General features: G+C 44.0%; 2 protein-coding genes across 23 annotated transcripts in view; both read right to left on the reverse strand.

Moving 5' to 3' along the window:
• Positions 1-13,215, reverse strand: part of ZNF618 (zinc finger protein 618) — a 47,146-nt gene extending 33,931 nt beyond the window's left edge. For all 14 annotated transcript variants that reach the window (XM_087944315.1, XM_087944313.1, XM_087944319.1 and 11 more), the window contains exon 1: positions 12,754-13,215. In XM_087944315.1, coding sequence (XP_087800441.1) covers positions 12,754-12,912 — 159 coding nt within the window. In that variant the 5' untranslated portion in view covers positions 12,913-13,215. The remainder of the gene's footprint in view (positions 1-12,753) is intronic.
• A 4,292-nt stretch (positions 13,216-17,507) lies between these two features.
• RGS3 (regulator of G protein signaling 3) overlaps positions 17,508-20,184 on the reverse strand; it is a 48,115-nt gene continuing 45,438 nt past the window's right edge. For 7 of the 9 annotated variants that reach the window (XR_015745448.1, XM_087944342.1, XM_087944334.1 and 4 more), the window contains 2 exons: positions 19,921-20,087; positions 17,508-18,752 (listed from right to left, as the gene is read on the reverse strand). Coding sequence is in view for 8 of the 9 variants with exons in the window: in XM_087944342.1 (XP_087800468.1) it covers positions 18,567-18,752; positions 19,921-20,087 (353 nt within the window). In the remaining variant the exon portion in view is untranslated. The remainder of the gene's footprint in view (positions 18,753-19,920; positions 20,088-20,184) is intronic. The other 2 variants (XM_087944338.1, XM_087944340.1) reach the window with 1 other exon arrangement.

Raw genomic sequence — 20,184 nt, forward strand, 5'->3', positions numbered from 1 at the left:
TTTCAGGAATGACTCCTCCATTCTTAACTGTACTAGACCACTTTAAAAAAAAAAAAAAGCTGGAAAGCTGCAAAAAAGTAGAATTATTTCTTTGCCAAAGTGGCTTTTGGGAGGCAAAAATGGAGGAAAGTTTATACCGCAGCAACACATTTCTGTTTTATTTCTTCCTGAGGTTACATCCGCAGAATTTTGCCGAAATATAAAGTACCAAAGAATTTTGTTTTAGATACGGTTAAGTTAAAAAGTAATAGGGCCCCTGGGCCAGGTTGCATTCACCCGAAGAGATCTTAAAATATGGCCAGTTGCAAGTTTGCTGAACTATTAACTAAAATATGTAACTTATCACCAAAACTAACCTTGCTGCTCGAGGACGGGAAAGGTGCCAGTTTCCACAGCCCGGTGTTTCTGACGCCTCCCTCAGAAACATGCAGGGAGTCACAGGCATCGGCCTGAGCTCAACTCCAACTGACAGGAGGAAGAAAATCCAGAGCTGTAGAATTTAACCCTGAACTCTAATTGTAGCCCGAATCAGACGGAGGGAATTCAGATGAAGATGACTCTGCTCCCAAACTGTCACGGTCTCTAGAGCGGTGCCAATGAAGTCAAACAGCAGAGGGTAAGTTAGCTGTCAGAATGGAGATCGTGCGTCTCAAGCCAAACTTCCAAAACTTAAAAAGGATTTATTTATCCCCCCTCCCTCCCTTTCTGTTGGCAGCTCTGAAAAGACCATAGAAATGTTTCATGAGTTGACATTAGCATCGTGGCTTAAATGGAAGTAAAGTGACACTGATGTCATGACTTGAAAACAGCAAAGCCTTGGTGAGATGGACAGCTGGAGGATGTCTGATATTTTTGCGTGTTGTGCCCAATTCCCACGCTTGTTTTTGGCTCCTATTGATTTTTTTTATGTTGTTATTCCTCTTAAGACATAAGAGGAAGACTCCACTCTGCTCTGATTGACTTCTGGATTTCTGGCAGCCAACAGGGAACCAGCTCAGAACGAGCTCAGAACGAGCTTAGCCTATGTGGAAATATCTTAACAGCTGCGGCATCTAAAAGAGATCACAATCAGGGCTTTTGAACTTTCTCATTCTGTATTAGCTGTGGATTTAAAAACAAAAATAAAACAGGAAGAGGAGTAACCCAAATCCAAATGATGAATCCGTAAAATAGAACTCACTCCCCCCCCCCCAAAAAAAGCTCAAAATGGAATAATTATAAGGCAAAAGGGCCTAAGCTTCAAAAACCAAACACGAGAAAAGAGCATAGTTCATGTGGAAATCTTAGAAATCTCTGTAGCAAAATAACTCGCTTCAGCTGACCACAAAGACTATAAATACTCAAGATTAATTTCCCAAGCGAGCATAAAAATAAACAAACTTAAAAAGTTTACCAAAAGGGGGGGGGGAAAAATCAAAATTCTCTTACATCAAGAAACAGTAGACATCTCTCTGGATCCTACGTGCATTAGGCAAATACGAAAACTGAAATACTTTTATTTACATGTCCTTTATTTTTATTTTTTTAAATTTCATTCCGTAGGATTCAACCTAAAGAAATGTCACCTTGGTTTTCAATTGGATAAAATAATCAGAACTTCATGGTTTCAGGGCTTGGAAAGAAAAGACAAATCCTTCAGCGCCACACCTGATTAGCCCTTCAGGAATCTAAGCAATCTACTGAAACTTTCAAGGCTAGGAACGAATGTAACATTCTTAGATCCTGCAGTAGCCCTTTTCCAGATTCTGGGAGTCCTTCACTTGCAGCGACTCTAATTTAAATTTACTAGAATGGGGGGAAATATTAACCTTTGGCAGACTTGCTTTCTCCTAATAAATACAATTCATTCCCAATTGTAACCGCGAAGAGGAAAAATGGCAAATTTGTTCTTGCTGCACTGGGCTAAGAGGACTTTGTTCAAAGCCAAGTTCTAGAAAAGGAATCTTAGCCATCTCTTCCCATAAAGATCTCTGGATTATCGGCAGATCCACAATTCAGGAAAAAACAAAGCATCACAGGAGGACCTAGAAGGACAGCGACTGAGACCACATCTGGCACACTTCCCACTTTGATTCCTATAAATCCATGACTCTGGTGATTGTTTCAGCGGGATGATCTCAGGGCTAAATCTCTAGGCACAGCCTAGACCAGTAATCACAACCCATTTTGCTGTGGTGTACCGAAAGCACAGGCAACACCCCTGCCCCAGCCCCTTAACTCCACTGCACATGAGCACCTCCCAGCTCATTTTCAGCCCGTTTGAGGCCTTTTTCGCCCTCCTGGGCTAATCTGGGCTAATCCTGTAAGGAAGGCAGGAAGGAAACGTTCTGGGGTTGCTTACAGAAACTGCCTCTCCGTTAACCCTTATTACATTCTTGGCAGAACTAGACTTCCTGTCTCAGGAACTTCTCTGGAGTTTTTTTCCCCTCCTTTGCTGGCACTTTGCTTGTGTGGAGTGACCATTCAAAGTTACAATGGCACTGAAAAAAGGGACTTATGACCATTTTTCACACTTACGACTGTTGCAGCATCCCCAGTCACGAGAGGCCAGGGGAGGATATGCGTGCCTCGATGTGAGTGATATTGAGTTGGCCATGCCCAGCCAGTCACATGACCACCAAGCCACGCCCACAGAACCAGTTGTTAAAAATTTGAATCCCACCCCTGTGCACACCACCGCCAGCCAGCTGTCGGGTATCTGCGTGGGCGGAGATCCGTGCGCGGAAGGGGTGCATGCACAGAGGCAGGGGTTGCGGGAGTGTGCATGCACGTGAGTAGAGGCGTGCAATGTACACAAAGGGGGTCACACAGGCACATGTGCAGGAGGTGCACACACATTGCATCATGGATGCAGCCACGTGCTTTCAGCATGCGACGTGGAAAAGGTTAGCCATCGCTGCCCCAGGGTATGGACCTCTCCGCAGCTGGCAGCTCCCTGGACATTATCGGGAGGGAGAAAGTCAAGGCTTCGTTTCCAACTTCCATCAGCCCTAAATGGGAAAGGCCTCTTCACGCTCTTCCTTCAATTGTAAGCCTCTTTTCTGGAGGCTTTATTATGGGGTGCCAGATAGGAGATCCTGACACCCACCATTCGTTCAGGCCTTCCTGTTGCCGCTGCTGCTGATCCTCCTGACTTTAACAAGTGAAATGACTTGTAGGAAAGCGGTTGAATTCTTATTTTTTTTCCCCCCTTTTTGCTGGCTGCACTAATTACCAGTGGGGAGAGAGAGACTAAGGATCCCAAGTTGCTTACAAGGCTTCTAATAGACATCTAGAAATCTAGAATTCACCGCCCTGCCCCCTCCTCTAACACACACGCTCATTCCAAGACCCAGTTGTTCTTGAATAAAATGGGAAAAATTGGGAGGAGGAGGGATGGCTTCTCACATATATTGGTTTACTGTATTTGCTTACCAAAAGTAACCTTCAGGCTCCCGGTGGCCTGTTCACACTCTATGTAGGACTTCTGTAATGACTTTCAGGTTCAGTTTTTTGGGGAGGGCATACAGGGATCCCATTCATACCCAAGAATGTGTATCTAAGCTTGAAATGTGCAAGTCGAAATCCTTCAATTTTTGCAAACAAGCACAATGCCTAACTCAAAGTATCAGAAACACACCTACTTAAGTGTCCTTCCAGTGGTTTTTCCCCCCCACAAAAGTCAGCATTTTCAACACTACTTTAATTAAATGCACCTAAGTGGAGCTCCTATAAAAAGTCTGTAAGTCTCATTTGGAAAAAAAATGTTGAGGGAAAGCCCAGAAGCGGAGGAGAATTCCATTAAAAAGACGAGACTTATTATAGGTAGAAAACAAACATTCATACATGACCTCTGGGTGCCCTGAAAGCGTAGGAGACAACATAAGGAGCATCGCGAAGATGGATTTCAGGAGGAAAAAGGTTATCAGGTGAAAGACGGCTTTCTTTCTGTGGGAAAAGAAAACAGATAGGTTCCAACAGCACCTTCCTCCTGTCCAGAGTTGATCTGAAGTTTTCCACGAGGAGATGAATGGAAGAGACAGCCTGAGTTTGACAGGAGCCCAGAGACAGGCTATACGGGCCCTAGAGATCTAGCAGTGGTTCAGCTTTGACCTGGCCATCTGGTTAAGATTTCTCAGTTGGATGGGTCACTTAGTAGATTCTGACCAACTGATCAGGTGATTCTGGCCAACTGATCCTGATACAGATGGCAAGACTGTAGTACCTTAGCACCAATCATTAATCAGTTCCTGGAGGCACGATGAGTACCAAAAATGATGAGTATCAAACAGCTGGACACAAAAAACTGGAGAGTTTTTTCCCGAACGCCATCACTCTGCTAAACAAATAATTCCCTCAACACTGTCCAATTATTTACAAAGTCTGCACTACTATTCCTATTAATCTTCTCATCACTCCTTATCAGCCATCCCCTCCCACTTGTGACTGTATGACTGTAACTTTGTCCCTTGTATCCTTACGATTGTATTGACTGTTTCCTAGTATGATTTGATTGCTTATTGTACCCTATAAGTATCATTAAGTGTCGTCGTACCTTATGATTCTTGACTCTTGATGAAAGTATCTTTTCTTTTATGTACACTGAGAGCATTTGCACCAAGACAAATTCCTTGTGTGTCCAATCACACTTGGCCAATAAAGAATTCTACTCTACTCTACTCTACTCTACTCTACTCTACTCTACTCTACTCTACTCTACTCTACTCTATTGTACCCTATGACTATCATTAAGTGTTTTACCTGATGATTCTTGATTCTTGACGAATGTATCTTTTCTTTTATGTACACTGAGAGCATTTGCACCAAGACAAATTCCTTGTGTGTCCAATACCACTTGGCCAATAAAGAATTCTAATTCTAATTTTTCCCATAAGGATTAATGTAGCGAGTCCAAAGACAGCTGTCATTGACAAGTTCTTGCTTGTGCATTGATTACCCAATACATGATGGATAGTGGGACAAAATTTTCACACCAAAATGTGTTGAGTACTAAATTCAATGAATTTCAAAGCAGTTGGGTACCAAGGTACCGCATTATTACCCGCAGGGAAAAATCTCAAAGCTGGCCAGGAGAGGTCAGCTGTGAATTAAGATAAAGGGGCTGTAATAACCACAGAATCTTCACCTTTCCTTAAAGCATGTCTAAGAGGCAGGAGGGACGTTATTGGACTGGACCTATTTTACAAATTCCAGCTGTCCTCGTGAGCTGAATGATAACCCTTCCCCAAAGCAGAACAGACAAGTGCGAGAAAAGTTTCTTGCCACCATACTGATGCTTGCAGAATGGGGCTTTCAACGGCAGAAAACAAATGGGTGGAGTTGAGCTCCTGTGTCCTACAATCCCTCGTGATTAAAGGGGTAAAAAGTGAAAGAAATAAGCCAAGTAAAATAAAACAAAATGAAGATTTCTCAAAGGACAATCGAGCTCCAAGAACAAAACTGTTCTTGCTGCATGGCTGAAAATAAATGGAACCAATTTGGCTGCAAATGGAGCAGGGCTCCTCCCAGAACCTCTGCACAGAACAGCCGAGAGAACCTCACCGGGACTCTGCATCTGGTCATCGCCATCACCGGCATTGGTGAATCCCAACCAGGAGCACTTGTGAGACTCTCACAATGCAAAGACACCCACACTGACCTCCAAGCAACAATCCCTGAAGGGCGCCCTCCCGCAAATCCATGTGTGATCTCAAGTGTTCTTCCTTCATATATATTACTGCATGAATAACTGATCTGTAGTGGGCTTTCCTTGATTATAGCCTTCTTGGAATCATGCCCCTAAACTCAATACAGTTGGTTCTGATCCGTCAGAAATAGAATAGAATACTTTATTGGCCAAGTGTGATTGGACACACAAGGAATTTGTCTTGGTGCAAATGCTCTCAGGGTACATAAAAGAAACGACATATTCGTCAAGAATCATCAGGTACAACATTTAATAATAGTCACAGGGTACAATAATAGAATAGAATAGAATAAGAATAGAATAGAATATAGAATAGAATATAGAATAGAATAGAATAGCTTTATTGGCCAAGTGTGATTGGAATTTGTCTTGGTGCATATGCTCTCAGTGTACATAAAAAGAAAAGATACATTCGTCAAGAGTCAAGAATCAACAGGTACAACACTTAATGATAGTCATAGGGTATAATAAGCAATTGAATCATACTAGGAAACAGTCAATACAAATCGTAAGGATACAAGCGACAAAGTTACAGTCCTACAGTCACAAGTGGGAGGGGATGGGTGATAAGGAGTAATGAGAAGATTAACAGTAACAGTAGTGTAGACTTTGTAATAGTTGAACAGTGTTGAGGGAATTATTTGTTTAACAGAGTGATCGCTCTGAAATCACTGAATTAAGGTCAGTATTCTCCTGAAAGTACCAAGTCAAGCAAATGTAACCAAAGGTGATGTGTCTCCATTCATGATTATTTCATTCTCTCAAGCGAAGCAAAACTTTAAATTATTCATTTAAACCATGTTTTCAGTTTGCACAATATAGCGAACGTAACATGTTGCTTCACACTATGCATTAAAATTAACCAATGTTCCAAGCAAACCAAAGTAAGTATACCGATATCAATTAGAGCCACTAAGTCTTTAACTCAGTTAAATGTATCTTGCAAACTCAGCCATTAAACAGCACTAGGAAACCTGACGAGTGAGTGAATGAATATGAATGAATGAATGAATGAATGAATGAATGAATGAATGAATGAATGTAGTTAGTTTCAAATCCTCACAAGAGAAATGGGAATTTTAAACTTTTAAAGGTCTTGTTTCAACTGTTGTCATAAGAGACTCCCAAATCTGTATAATCAAAAATGTACTTAAGAGTGAGGCTTTCAGTTGACATTCAAAACATGAATATGAAGAAAGTCAAATCTCTAAGACGTCAATATCAGTTTTTACATTATATGCCCAGTTCTTCCACCTAGAGATGCAGCAACATCAAGACAAGACATTGTCTCCCTTATTTGGAGTTCAGCTGCCCAAAAAGATCCCAAATAGAGAGGGTTGCCAAAATTGCTCCTGCCTCTCCTCCTGGCCTGTGGCAGCAACTTAACTTTACAGATGTTAGAAGATGATCTCTGCCCACCAAAGCCCGGTTGCCACTTCTAAAGCTATTAAATCAAGCCAGGGACCTGTGGCCTTCCAGATGTTCTTCAATAATCACAGTCATCTCTTAAAGGCACAGAACAATCTACACCCTTGAGTCTTTTGCTACAGCATCCTTTTAGCACACCAGTGAATGGGCTTGTCCTCTCACACCACAACTGTTCTGAAGGAACTAGGGGTGTGGCTAGGCATTTTGCAGTCAGTCCATGCCAGCTGCAAACTACTTAGGTACACATGAATGAGGAAATCTTTCAGCGTTCTACATCAACTGTATGTGTGTCTAACACAAATATTTATTGGAAAAAAATTAACATGTTTCGATTTCCAACCTATGTTGTTACAGCGGTTAGAATATCAGTCTAGGACTGGCTCAGGTTATAAGGAATCTAAAAACACCTGCACTCTCTTGGCCAAATGTCTCCCACAGAATAATGGAGGCGGAGAGGAAGAAATTCAGATTTTCTTTCTCGCCCTTTCCTTAACATTACTTATTTTTGGTAAAGAAAACAATTTTGAAATTGTAAATAGGAAAAAATTCCTATGCAAATTCACATAGAAAAATTCCAGTTTGCATTGGAAAATGTTCAGATCAATAATGCATTTTTTTTTCCTTTGCATACTCGCTGAGGATAGTCATTTGATAAACATGGAACATTTTAACTATCATATTTGCCTAACTGATTTGCATTTTTCACCAACGTAACCAGGCAAACATACACAACACAATGTGTTTGTAGGAAGAAATTTTCCTGTGGGGGGGAAAAGTCGCCATTACAGATATTTTTTGTCCCATGTTCACAGCCCAGACGAATGGAACTGGAACACACCACCACATCGACCAAGTCATTCATAGAGGCAGATTTGAACTTTAAATGCCACCTGGTTCAACCACTGCCTACTGCAGTAATCTACCATTACTACAGCATCCTACTTAACTTTCCAAGTTCCCAGGTCAGGAAGCTTGAAGAGCCAGTTGCAAGATTTAAGCAATTCTGAAAAATGACAGGGGGAAAAAAATCCACCCATTTCTTGGCATTTTCCATCTATCAAAGCCAACTATCTGGGAGAAAGTGGTGCTCCTTCACAAGCCCACCAGAAAAGGGGATTTTTAAAAATAGGACTTGGAGAATTAAAAAACAACAACATTCAGCATATAGATTAAGTATGTTACTGATATGTACCGACAGAGTTAAAATCGATAGTGCTCCTCATTCACAATACACAGCATTTTCCTATTGCCCAAACAAAGGCCTAGAGTGGTATACATAAACGAGTCTATTCTAGGAACTTTCTTTATTCTCCCCTCCCCTATGCGTGTATCAGAAGTTAGGGGAAATGGGGGAAAGGAGTGAGGAAGGGTCCCAATGCTGTCCAGTTTAAGCCAACCTGCTTAAACTGGGCTATGACTTATGGCAGTGCTGAAGAAGGGAGGTGGGCCCTCAGAATTCCAGCTGCCATAGGTACCCACAGTCCCGTGATTGCGATTTCTGATGTTCCCTGTCAGCTTTCCACAATGTCATTGGGGAAGCTGGCAGGAAATCAAAGTCAGTCACTTGAGGTGCTAGCTTAAAGCCCTCACTTAATGACACATCTGGGACTGCTGGAACTGGCATTAAGTGGTGGCCACATGATATCCCCCCTTTACGACCACATCACATAGTGGCATTCCAGTCCAAATTACCATCGTAACCTAGGACTGCCTTGTATTATTTTGTTCTAAGACACTAAAGACTTGGAAAGCGACAGCTTTTAGCCCCGTCTGCATGAAAGACTCCAAACCAGCCACCCTTTTAGTGCAGCGGTTAGTGTACAGAAGACGCACATTTACTCTAAAATCATCCAGGTTTGTTGTCTGGAAGTGTTGGGATTGCAATCCCTTGGCAATGCGTCTCCCACATTCTGGGAGGGTGCCCAAGAGGCAGCTGTTGTAGGCAGCTTTGCCAGACCTGTCCCTCCCTCCGCCGCTATGAAAAGGAGGAAGATGAAGAAGCAAGGCTGATGCCTCTTAAGCACTTTAGAGACAGGTGAGATTTGAAAGAAGAGTAAAATCCATCCAAAAATCTCATCGTGAGAGTTCAGGAACACACAGAGGTTCACTCTCCTGTCGTAACCCTAACCTGAACAAGCGAAGTCCCACCTTCCACCTATCAAACCAAAGGTTCAGGAAGCGATCCCTCGAGACAGGGAACCCCACAACCCTGCCAGCAGACAACTGAGAGGGGGAACCATCCAACAGCCAAGGATTCCGTGCCTCTGCTCTACTAGGTTTGGCTGATCATAGTTTTCCTCACTGCTTCGCTGTTTTATTTTCAATGCGTTATTCACAACCGCTTAATTCTTTTTTCAGAGGAGTGATGGGGTACAGTAAGTCATGGGGCTCTCTACTTCTGCTTGATGTAACTGAAATAAATGGCTATCCCACTCAAAACGTTACTTCTGCACCATTAAAGACTAACAATAGGCATTTTAATATATTTGACTATAGTATTAACATATAAACATTGTTAATATTTGTAGTAATAGGAATATTATTCATGGCAGGATTGACACTGCACAAATTCTTTTTTTCTTTTTGCAACATTAGTAGCCGTAGTCATAAACACATTAAAAGAGCCCAAAGCAGTAATCACATACTCAAAAATATTTTATGAGGATTGTATCCTAGCAACTGTACAACACACCTGTCAGGTAGGCCAGTTAACTGCCAGGCACCCCAGAATTGAGGGTCCCCTTCCCTGTGACTCTAATACTTCCATGAAAACTACGAGAATGATTTGAAGCAACGCGTAGACTTTGGTCAAACCTTCATTGTAAAATATGAACACTGAGCCTGAAGAAAAATGTGACTGCAGGTGAGACAGCACACAAATTGCAGGACACCTCTGCATGCAGTACAGGTGGCAACTAGCTTTGCCAAAGCCTGCCTTAAGGACAGAGCAATGGAAAGCCATTCCCACTCCCCACCCTTGAAAAAAAAACACAAAACTCCTCAAAGTTCCCCCAAGTATTTCACCTGTCTTTCTAGGGCTTAATGACTTTTGTGTATGGTATCCCTGGTCAATTTTCCTCCTCTTTGGGTTTCCTTGGCTTCGGGGTTAAGAACAGCCGATTCATTCCAGACCAGAATAACCAAGGCCACCTCTCCAAACCAAGCAAGGACATATTCCCTTCCCTTCTTTTCCCTTGAAAGGATTTTAAAAGATAATCAAGCAAAACTAACAAAGTAACTGATCATGTGACATATCATTTTATTTTAAATGGACATAGTTGGAAATTTGAGACCTGCTTTCTTTTTATCATTATAAAATGACTCTGATAGTGTAGCCCACGCATAAAAGTCTCCTGTAAGAATCAGCCAGCTGAAGCTTGCTTGAGTAAACATATCAACTGTTAATCTGTGACTGGTTAAATTTAATTGCAACCCCATTAACATTCTTAAACTGTCAGCCTCCTTTCTTGCACAGAAATTCTGCAGAAAACGTGATTTCTAAGTACTACAAAAATTAAAGCAATCTGAGCTGTTTGGAAAATTGCTTGCTTTTTTAATTGTTCCAGAATCTTCCCAAAAATCCAAACAATCTCCTCCCCTTTCAATGGGGGAAGGAAGGAAAAGGGATTGGTTAGAGATGAAATATCTAATTGCACTCCTCCTCCCTCCCCCATTCCCTTAGGAATAACATCCCCTGAATTTTCAATTCAATATTCAATTGTAGTTTAGATTACAATTAAATACAGCTAACAGATCAAATTCCACCTCCCCAGGAAAAAAATTTTGAAATTCTAAATTTTTTTTTTTTAAATTCATCTTAGACAAACTTTTAAATTTTCAAAAACATTTTTTTTTTCTACACTGAGGTTCTTGGAATGGGGGAAAAGATTTTAAGCTGCAGAAATCAATTCTGTTCCAGCACAGAAATGCCCCTTTGAGGTTCTCTGCTGCAGCTGTGGAGTCGGCCATCTTGATATTTTGTTCTCATTTTAAAGTGGAGACTCTGCAGGATTTGCCCTTTCCTTTCCTTTTTTTTCCCCCACTTCCAATTTAATGTTGCCGGGTTTTTTTTTTTCTGACCCTTTTGCTTCAGATGCAGAGGTTGCACATCACTTTCTACAGAGATCTAAAAAAATTCTGTCAATTAGTTACTCATTCTTTATAAAATGCAAATCAAAACAGAAAAGGGAGAAGAGACAGAGACAACGACCAAAACTCAAAAGGCAAATTTTATTACTCACAAATCCATCTGAGAAATCCAAACATGCATTGCTAACTACAAACTAATCAGTAGTTGTTAGTAAGATTTTCAGTTTGGCTACAGAGCAAAACAAAACAAAAAAAACCCCACAATTTTTAGAAATTCTTAAGAAAGCATAATTTAATTTTGCAAATTTTTGTTATTTTTTAAAATCTGCAACTTCACATCTGCAGTTTCCTCAACCAGTAGTATTTTGCGTACACTATTATTAGTCTAATGATGTATTCATACATAAAGTGTTACACTGAACTCTCAAGAGATGTTATCTTGTGTTATTTTAGGGTGGAGGCAAAACATAATCACTCCCCCCCCCCCCAGTTCTACATGGATTATAAAGTAAATGCTAGAATCATTCTTTTAATTGTGCCAACAACATAAGCTTTCAGAAAATATGTCATTTCAGAACAAAAGGCTTTTTTTTCCTGTAATCTTAACTTGACTTGCAGGATTGGCTCATGTTTAAAAACAAAGCTCTTTCAAATCAGATTTGAATAAAAACTTAAAAGTCATTCCCCACACACAAAAATGGGGTGTGTCCTCAAAATTTTCATATAATGCATACACTTATTTCAAAATTTTAACATTAAGTTCTTCTTCGTGAGAAAATAAATCAAATACTTAACTAGGAAATCCTTTCGAATTTGCAAGTACAATTCTTAATTGCTTTGCAACCATTCTTCCCTCTTCATTCCCGACTGATTTGTTTCAAATTGTTCTTTTTCTCCTTAATTTTGTTTCCCAACCGCCCTCCTGTAAAAAAAAGAGCTTATTTCTCATTTTAAAAAAAAGATGGGGCAAAGGAACGCCGATTTCAATCCAATTCAACCTGAATTTGCATATTAAAAGACTCCGTTTAAAAACACAAATTTGCTGACATCCAAGCAGCAGATGATGTCCCGCTGTTTCCAAGCATTTCTCAGAGTAAGAAAATTTCCAGAGAAGCGAAAGGAGAAAAGGCAACGATTTCAACTTTCCTTTCGGAAAAACAACAAAAAGAGAAGGGGAAAAAAAAAATTTTTTTTCCCCTCAAAATTTAATTTCTTTTTTTTCCCCCTCCTCCTATTTTTGGAATAGTCTCCCCTAGGGGGCGTTGTTTTAATAAGAGAAAAACTCGTTTGGAGAAAATTAGAAAGAAGAAGGGAGAGAAAAAAAACCACACACACACACACACACAAATACACAAACACACAAACACACAAGCAAGGAAGAGGCTCCGGCCCTCGAGTAAAGGGGGCACGAGGGCACTGAGGGCCCCCACCAGGCCCGGGGTGGCCCGGCGGGCGAGGGTGACATGGCTGCTCCGAGAAGCCAGGCGGAGAGACGGGGACGAGAAGTACCCGCGGCCGGGGCTGCAGCCCGGGCGGTCGAGCGCGCTTACCTGCGCCGCCGTGGCGGGGGCGGCGGGGGCGGCGGCGGCGGCCCCTCCTGCGCCCTCAGGAGAAGAAGAGGAGGCGGCGGCGGCGGAGGCTCCCTCCCCGCCGCCGCCTCCTCCTCCTCCTCCTCCTCCCGCTGCCCCGGGGCCGCCCGGCTCCTTCATGGGGCTGGGCTGGCGGGCGAGGGGCGGCCAAGGGGGCTCCCGCCGGGCCGGGCCGCCGCTCTCGCTCGCCAAGCTGCTGCTGCTGGTGGTGGTGGTGGTGCCGATGCCGCGCGGCGCACAATGCGGAGCGGCGGCCGCCGGAGCCGCCTCCTCGCCGGCGCAGCACGGGTGGGCGGCTCGGGCTCCTCCGCCCCCTGGGAGGACATGGGCCGCGCCAACCGCTCGCCTTCCCCCCCCCCCCAGGCCGCTTCAGCGCTGCCGGGCCGAGCTCGGCCTGGGCGGAGGAGACTCGCGCGCCGCCATCGCGGGAGTGGAGAGGAGGCCCGGGGGAGGCGGAGGCGGCCCCCGGCGGAAGGGAGGCGGCGGCGGCGGGCGGAGGAGGAGGAGGAGGAGGAGGCGAGCAACTCGGCTGAGCCTGCCCGGCCTGCACGCCGCACCGCGCTGCGCCCAGGGCGCGCCGCCTCTCGCGCGCCTCCGCCGCCGCCGCCGCCGCTTTGGCCACGCGTGGTTGTTGTGGTTCCTCCTCCGGCGCGCACCGAGGCGCCTCTGCCCGTCCAGAGCGGGCTCGTTCCAGGAAGCCCAAGCAGGGCGCCTTCCCGGAGAGCCGGGCGTCGCCGTGCACCTGCCGCGAAGGCCCTGCGAAGAAGAAGGAGCGAGCGGCTGTGCCCAAAGGGCCTCGCTTCCCTCCGGGCTGACTTGGCTTCCCGGCCCTCCTTCCTTCCGTCTCCCCCGGCGGTGGTTTCCCTAAGGCTGGGCTTTGGAGCGGGCATCCCTCCCCACCTGCATGCAGGGAAGGCCACCTTTTTCTCTGTGCTGGACGGAGCCGGCCAAGCTCGCTGGGACCAGGCAACCCTGGAAAGCATCCCGGCGGCCGCGCTTTTTCAAAGGGAGACTCAACGGCAGCCAAGCCAACCCTGCCTGAGCAGGAAAGAAGGTTACTATGAGCATAGAGTGGAATGGAATGGAATAGAGTCTAATAAGAATAGAAAAGAAAAGAAAAGAATAGAATAGAATAGAATAGAATAGAATCTAATAAGAATAGAATCTAATAAGAACAGAATCTAATAAGAATAGAATCTAATAAGAATAGAATAGAATAAGAATAGAATAAGAATAGAATCTAATAAGAATAAAATCTAATAAGAATAGAATCTAATAAGAATAGAAAAGAATAGAATATAATCTAATAAGAATAAAATCTAATAAGAATAGAATCTAATAAGAATAGAATCTAATAAGAATAAAATCTAATAAGAATAGACTCTAATAATAGAGTAGAATAGAATCTAATAAGAATAGAATCTAATAAGAATAGAATCTAATAAGAATAGACTCTAATAATAGAATAGAATAAAATAGAATAGAATCTAATAATAGAAAAGAATAGAATCTAATAATAGAATCTAATAAGAATAGAAAAGAATAGAATAAAATCTAATAAGAATAGACTAATAATAGAATAGAATAAAATAGAATAGAATAGAATCTAATAAGAATACAATCTAATAAGAATACAATCTAATAATAGAATAGAATAGAATAGAATAGAATAGAATAGAATAGAATTTAGTATCCAATGGCACAGCTTACATCAAGGATTAATATCACCCTTACTGACAGCAACCTGGTGTAGGATCTCCTGTTTGGGTGGGGAAGGGAGGGGTTGGACTAGATGATCAAGGTCCCTTCCAACTCTATTAATCTGTAAACTTCCTTAACAACTTCTCTCTTCCTTTTTTTCTTCCATTCCATCATGCCCAATTCTCAGAGGCTGCCTGTAGAAAACTCTGAAGTTTTCTTGCCAAGGATTTTCCCAAGTGCGTTGCCACTGTGTCCTTTCTAGGCTAGGAAAGTGACTGGCCCAACATTATCCAGCAGGCTCTTTGCCCAAAGCAGAACTACAACTCACAGTGTCCCCCCCACACACACACACATACACACAGTTTCTATCCTGATGCTTTAACCACTACATCAAAAACTGGCTTTCGGATTCTACTTTCACGCTGCAAATACATACATAGTTTAGTTTATTTTGTCATTGCGTCTCTGAACTTGGCTGTTTGCTTGCAGATGCTTCATTACCCAACTGGGTAATTCGTTTTAGTTAGTTTACCTTATTGTCTTTGCATCTTGCGCAACGAAATCAAGCTCCATCTTCAGTGCACATCATGACCATGAAAATAAACACAAACACACATCCTTCACCCTCCACACATTGAACGGAAAACCCCCCAAAACCGCACCAACACTGCACTATACAGTAGAATTCAATAGAGCTACTGCCCTGGGATAGAAGCTGTTTTTCAGCCTATCTGTCCTTGTTTTTATTTTTCTGCATATAGAACACGGCAGGATGGTTTGTAGGCGAATGCAGAGACTACCAATATTTAAAAGTGCTGCGTGTCCCCTACCCAAAACCATCACGTTACATGCAGTGCTTGCCACGCCTGAGACAGTGCAAAGGAAAAACAAAATAGATCCAGGTACAGAGCTAAAACCTTAGAGGTCAGGTGGAGGGTAAGAGATGGCAACATAACCCGCATTGCTTGCTTTTCAGTGGATGTTGAGTAGGTTCCTTGGGCAATTGGCACCTAACAGAGCACCATGCCTTTCTGTGCCAGTTTATTTATTGCTTGCATGACTAAAAGTCGGCTTCTTTGGGGTGTTGTGCAGGGAAGCTGGCCACTACTACCAAGTGGTAAAGCAACTTCTGGATAGTGGGGCCAATTGCTGGCCGAAAGAACCATACTCCACTGCACAATGCCTGCAACAACTGTCACATGGGTATTGTGGAGCTCCTGCTACAGCACGGGCCAGAAGTCAATATTAGTAATTGTGCTGATAATACTCCTATGGACTGTGCTTTGCAAGCCGTGGGAGATTTACCTGGAGGAAGAACCTGGAAAAGTTATAGCCACATTGCTCCTAAAGGCATGGTGCTGCCTTTATTAATCCCAAGGTAAGAATCCTCAGGTAAGCCTTCAATTCTAGTGATGCCTTGACATGGGTGGCAATTTCTTGAAACTGTTGACTGATTTTTGGATTGCATGAAATAATATGACGATAATATATGTACAGAATAATGTTTTTTAAAAGCCTAAGTTCTGCTGAGCGACAAAGCAGAAACACTGCCCCCTTCTGGTCACAGGAATCTTCTGCAATGCAGAGCATCGCCCCAGAGGCGACTTCTGTTGGGCTCAGGCGAATTTATTGATGTTTTGAAAACAGGAACATAGGAAGGAGATGCAGTGGCTGAGGCCCTTTTCCAATCATTTCCATCGCCCACATGCAGACACTAAAGACAATGAAATGTAAGGAGCATCTTTGATTCAACAACCTCTCCGGCTTTTCCCTACATGAATGACGTCCTTTGCAGCTGGAAACTTCATTTTGTACCTTTGCTGTATTGACGTTTAACTTTATGTGGAATTCTGTACCTAATTCCATGACCTTCTATTTCTTTGCTTCTCCTGAATCATGAATGGCCACCATGGTGGGGTGGGGGTGGAAGGGGGTGACTTGTAGCTCAACTTTATTTTATGCAGCTGGAGGCAGTGTACGGGATGCTCCTTCCTCCTCCCACAGAGACCCACATTCTGAGGGCAGCTGGAGGGGCTCCCTAACTGGGGCCTGGTTCCCGAGAGGCAACATGAAATGGAACTGCAGTGCCCCGAATCCAGAGCATTGGGGAGAAGAGTCGTCGGAGGCTTTCGGGACCCAGGCAGGGACGCTCCCGAGCGATGCGCAGCCCCAGACAAGCCCTCGTGACCACGACCCCCCCCCCCCCGCCTGCCTTCCCCACCCCGCCCCACATAGCCTCCCTTGGCGCTCACCGGAGCATGGTGGTCTCTACCGACCTTCCCCTCCCGCCAGGCAGGGAGCAGAGGTGGGTATTCAGGTTCTGACTGGTTCTGAAGAACAGGTTAGCAGAAATTTGGAGCAGTTCAGAGAACCGGCCAATCCCACCTCTGATTGGCCCCGCCAACCCCATCTATTCTCTGCGTCCCATTGAGTCCCAGCTGATCGGCTGGGTCTCCTTTGGTTGCCCTGCACAGGAGAACGGAGCTGAAAAGCAGGTTAGTGGGGTGGGGAGGGAAGGGGGATTTTGCAGTATCTTTCCCTGCCACGCCCACCAAGCCACGCCCGCAGAACCAGTAGTAAAAAAATTTGAATCCCACCACTGGCAGGGAGGCAGATGTGCCCGAGTGCCCAGCAGGGGAAAGCTGCATGTGCCAGGGCTGCGCTGCCCGCTCTGCCCACCTTCCTCTCCCCACCCCCAGCCCCCAGGGACTTGCCCGTCAAATGGGAAGCGGGAATCTCAAAATAAGGTCCCGGCATCCTTTATGGAAAAGGAGAAGCCTGAAAAAGAGGTGTTGCTAAAGGGCCTTTCTCCTTCCTTCTTGACTGGCGGGAGGGGAGCACAGAGTTGGAAGAAGCCTTAGAGGTCATCTTGTCCAACCTCTGCATTACACATGTTCATTTTTAGAACATCTTTGTTTAATGAGTTGCTGCTCGTTTGTTGGCCTGACAAACCAGCCAATCTGCCTCACAGATTAATATAGCTGCAAAGAAACAGGAAGCAAGAGGAAAGAGAGTTAACTTGTATTGTCTCTTTATTTATCCTAAATAGACATGAGATAGTAAAAAAACAAAACAACAAAAACATTTTAAACCGCAGGGATAGGCCTGAGTAGTAAACCAGGCACTTGGTCAAAGGATTCACTGTAGGAGATTTCATCTTTCTGGACCCAAACGTAGGTAGGAGTACAAATCCAGACATGCTGCTGTGTCACACTTCTTTTTACGACACAGCACAGAAACGTGCAGGTGTTTTTCAGTCTCTCCAAGGCACACCGTTGTGTGCAACAAGATGCCGTGAGCTTTTTACACACCTGCTGGAGCAGGTGTCAAAAAGCCAAAGAATAAGGAACAAGACTGAGAACAGACTACATTCATTCTGCTCCACGCTCCAAGAGTCAAGAGAGAAAACCGGGAGACAAATGATAGCAATGGGGTAATAAAAAAATATATATATTGCACTTGAAATTTAAAAGGAAACTCAACAGGGAGACATTTTCTCACAGACACGGTATCCCGCTAGAAGGCTTCAATAAATAAACTGAGCAAGGATTATGCCTTTCAGACAGTTGAAGAGAAGCAGGATAATTCCATGGTCTGATGCGCTAATGGGAAGGACGGTGAAGAGGGAGCTTTCGGTCCAGAGAAAACATGCCGAGAGTCAAATGCAAAAAAGTCTGCAAGGGACCCTTCTCCTCCATCTTGCGCTTGTGAGGATGCGGCCCGTTTATGGAAAGCCACGGATGTCCCAAGGCAGGTTCGGGGTGCAGGAAGAACTCATCGCGCTGCCACCTCCAGAACAGCGGAAGGAAGGGCGGAAGGAAAGCGCCGGACTTCACGGTCGTCCGTTGGAAGGTCTGCTCCTTTGTAGCTTTTGGGTGCCATGACTTCATCGTACCAGAGGGGGGGAAAAAGCAGGTTCTCGGAAAGAAGGAAGAGCTAAGCTGCTTATTTCTGTAACCCCAGGCCCCTTGGGGTGGGAAGACAGATTTATTTATCCAGACAATCCCTTAGCCAAAAATGTAATGACTTGTAAACGTACTGCTCCCTGGAGGGAGGGAGGGAGGGAGGGAGGCCTACAGAGGAGGGCTAGGTTTCCTCGGGTTAATGAGGTCCAAGTACATCTCTGAGCGCAAGAAGCGAGGGTAGGGGTCCTTCTCCATCAAGCCATAGATCCTCCGCTGGGCGAGGTCGAAGCAGCCCCAGCTGATGTTCTGCAAGTTCTCTTTGGTGTATTCCCGGGTGTAGGAGTCCAGGTTGACCTAGAGCAGGGCGGACAGACACGAGTCACTGTTGGGCTGCCGCTTATTGGGGGAAACTCGAGGGTGACCTTAGAGCAGAGGTCTCCAAACTTGGCCACTTTAAGACTTGTGGACTTCAACTCCCAGAATTCTCCAGCCAGCATTCTGGGAGTTGAAGTCCACAAGTCTTAAAGTGGCCAAGTTTGGAGACCTCTGCATAAGAGGGGACAGGTGAACATATACTTGGACAAATAATTACAGCTCATTGTGTCCTGCGCTAAAATAGAGACAATGTAGTTTTTTTTTAATTATATTTTTTATTATAGTTTTATTAATTTATAATATGATATACAAAAAGAATAGAAAAGCAAATATTAGGGAAATTAGGAAAGGAAAAAGGAAAAAGTGAATAGCGGGGGAAAGCAAGGGGGAGGGAAGATTTTGACTTCCTACTCCTTTGGTGCAGTAAAATAAAGCATTAAGTCCTGTCCTCAACTTTTTACTTTTTATAGTAATAGAAACTAGCCATTTCTGCAACAACAAATCTATCTAATTGGTAAAACCCAAAAGCAAAGTTTCATTTTATTTTCCACATCAAGCCCAAAATCCAGAAGTGGTTTCCAAGTAGAAATGAAAGTATTTGTATATTTTTCCCCCCGTTTGATCAAAGCAGTCAATTTAGCCATCCCTGCCAACTCCCATCAGTTTTTGTAGCCATTCATTCGTTCGTTGTGGGGATTGAGGTGACCGAGGAGACAATGTAGTTTTTGATGAGTGGCATAATGTCTGCTAGAATTTTATCTAGTTGTGAAGCATGCTTCAAAAAACAGCCAAGCCTGTTCTGAGATTCCAGTGCACAGAAGGACAAAAAGAAGAGAAAGAGGGAAGATCTGAGGCCTCCGGCAGCTTCTTTTTAAGATTTCATGGGATAAAGTTACGTTACAAGCTTGGAACCGATTTAAAAGCGTCTTTTTTTTTTTCCAAAAGGGTCCTTGGCCTCATTTCTCTGAAGAAATCAGGGCAGGAGGTAGCGCTTAGGGTCTCCATTTAGCAGCATTAAAAACGTGCTTAAATTTCAGCAAAGTTATTTCTATTCCACACTTGAGCCGAGTAAACTTTCTACAAAATGGTCTGCCTCCCAACCAGGCCAGCCCCAAACACAAACCCAGCATCCCATCCTCTGGCTTACCTCTTTGCAGGACTGGACAGCAATGTATTCGGTGAAGATCTTCTTGGCTTTGGCTATCATCTTGGACTGGGATTTGATGTTCTTGTATTCCTCGCATGCCAGCCAGAACTCTAGGTTCTCCTCACTGAACTCGGTGCGCAGGAAAGAACGGAAGGCAGCCACCCCATCTGAGCAGGGATGAGAGGATGCAGCGGCTTTTTGTGAGACGTGCTTGTGCTGCAAAGGCACTGAGGCCTCTTTTTTTTTTGGGCGCAGCCACCTTGC

Source organism: Notechis scutatus, chromosome 15 (assembly GCF_049901735.1).
Source record: "Notechis scutatus isolate UNSWTSFEM ecotype Mainland chromosome 15, rNotScu1.2, whole genome shotgun sequence".
In the NCBI taxonomy this organism is placed as follows: domain Eukaryota; kingdom Metazoa; phylum Chordata; class Lepidosauria; order Squamata; family Elapidae; genus Notechis; species Notechis scutatus.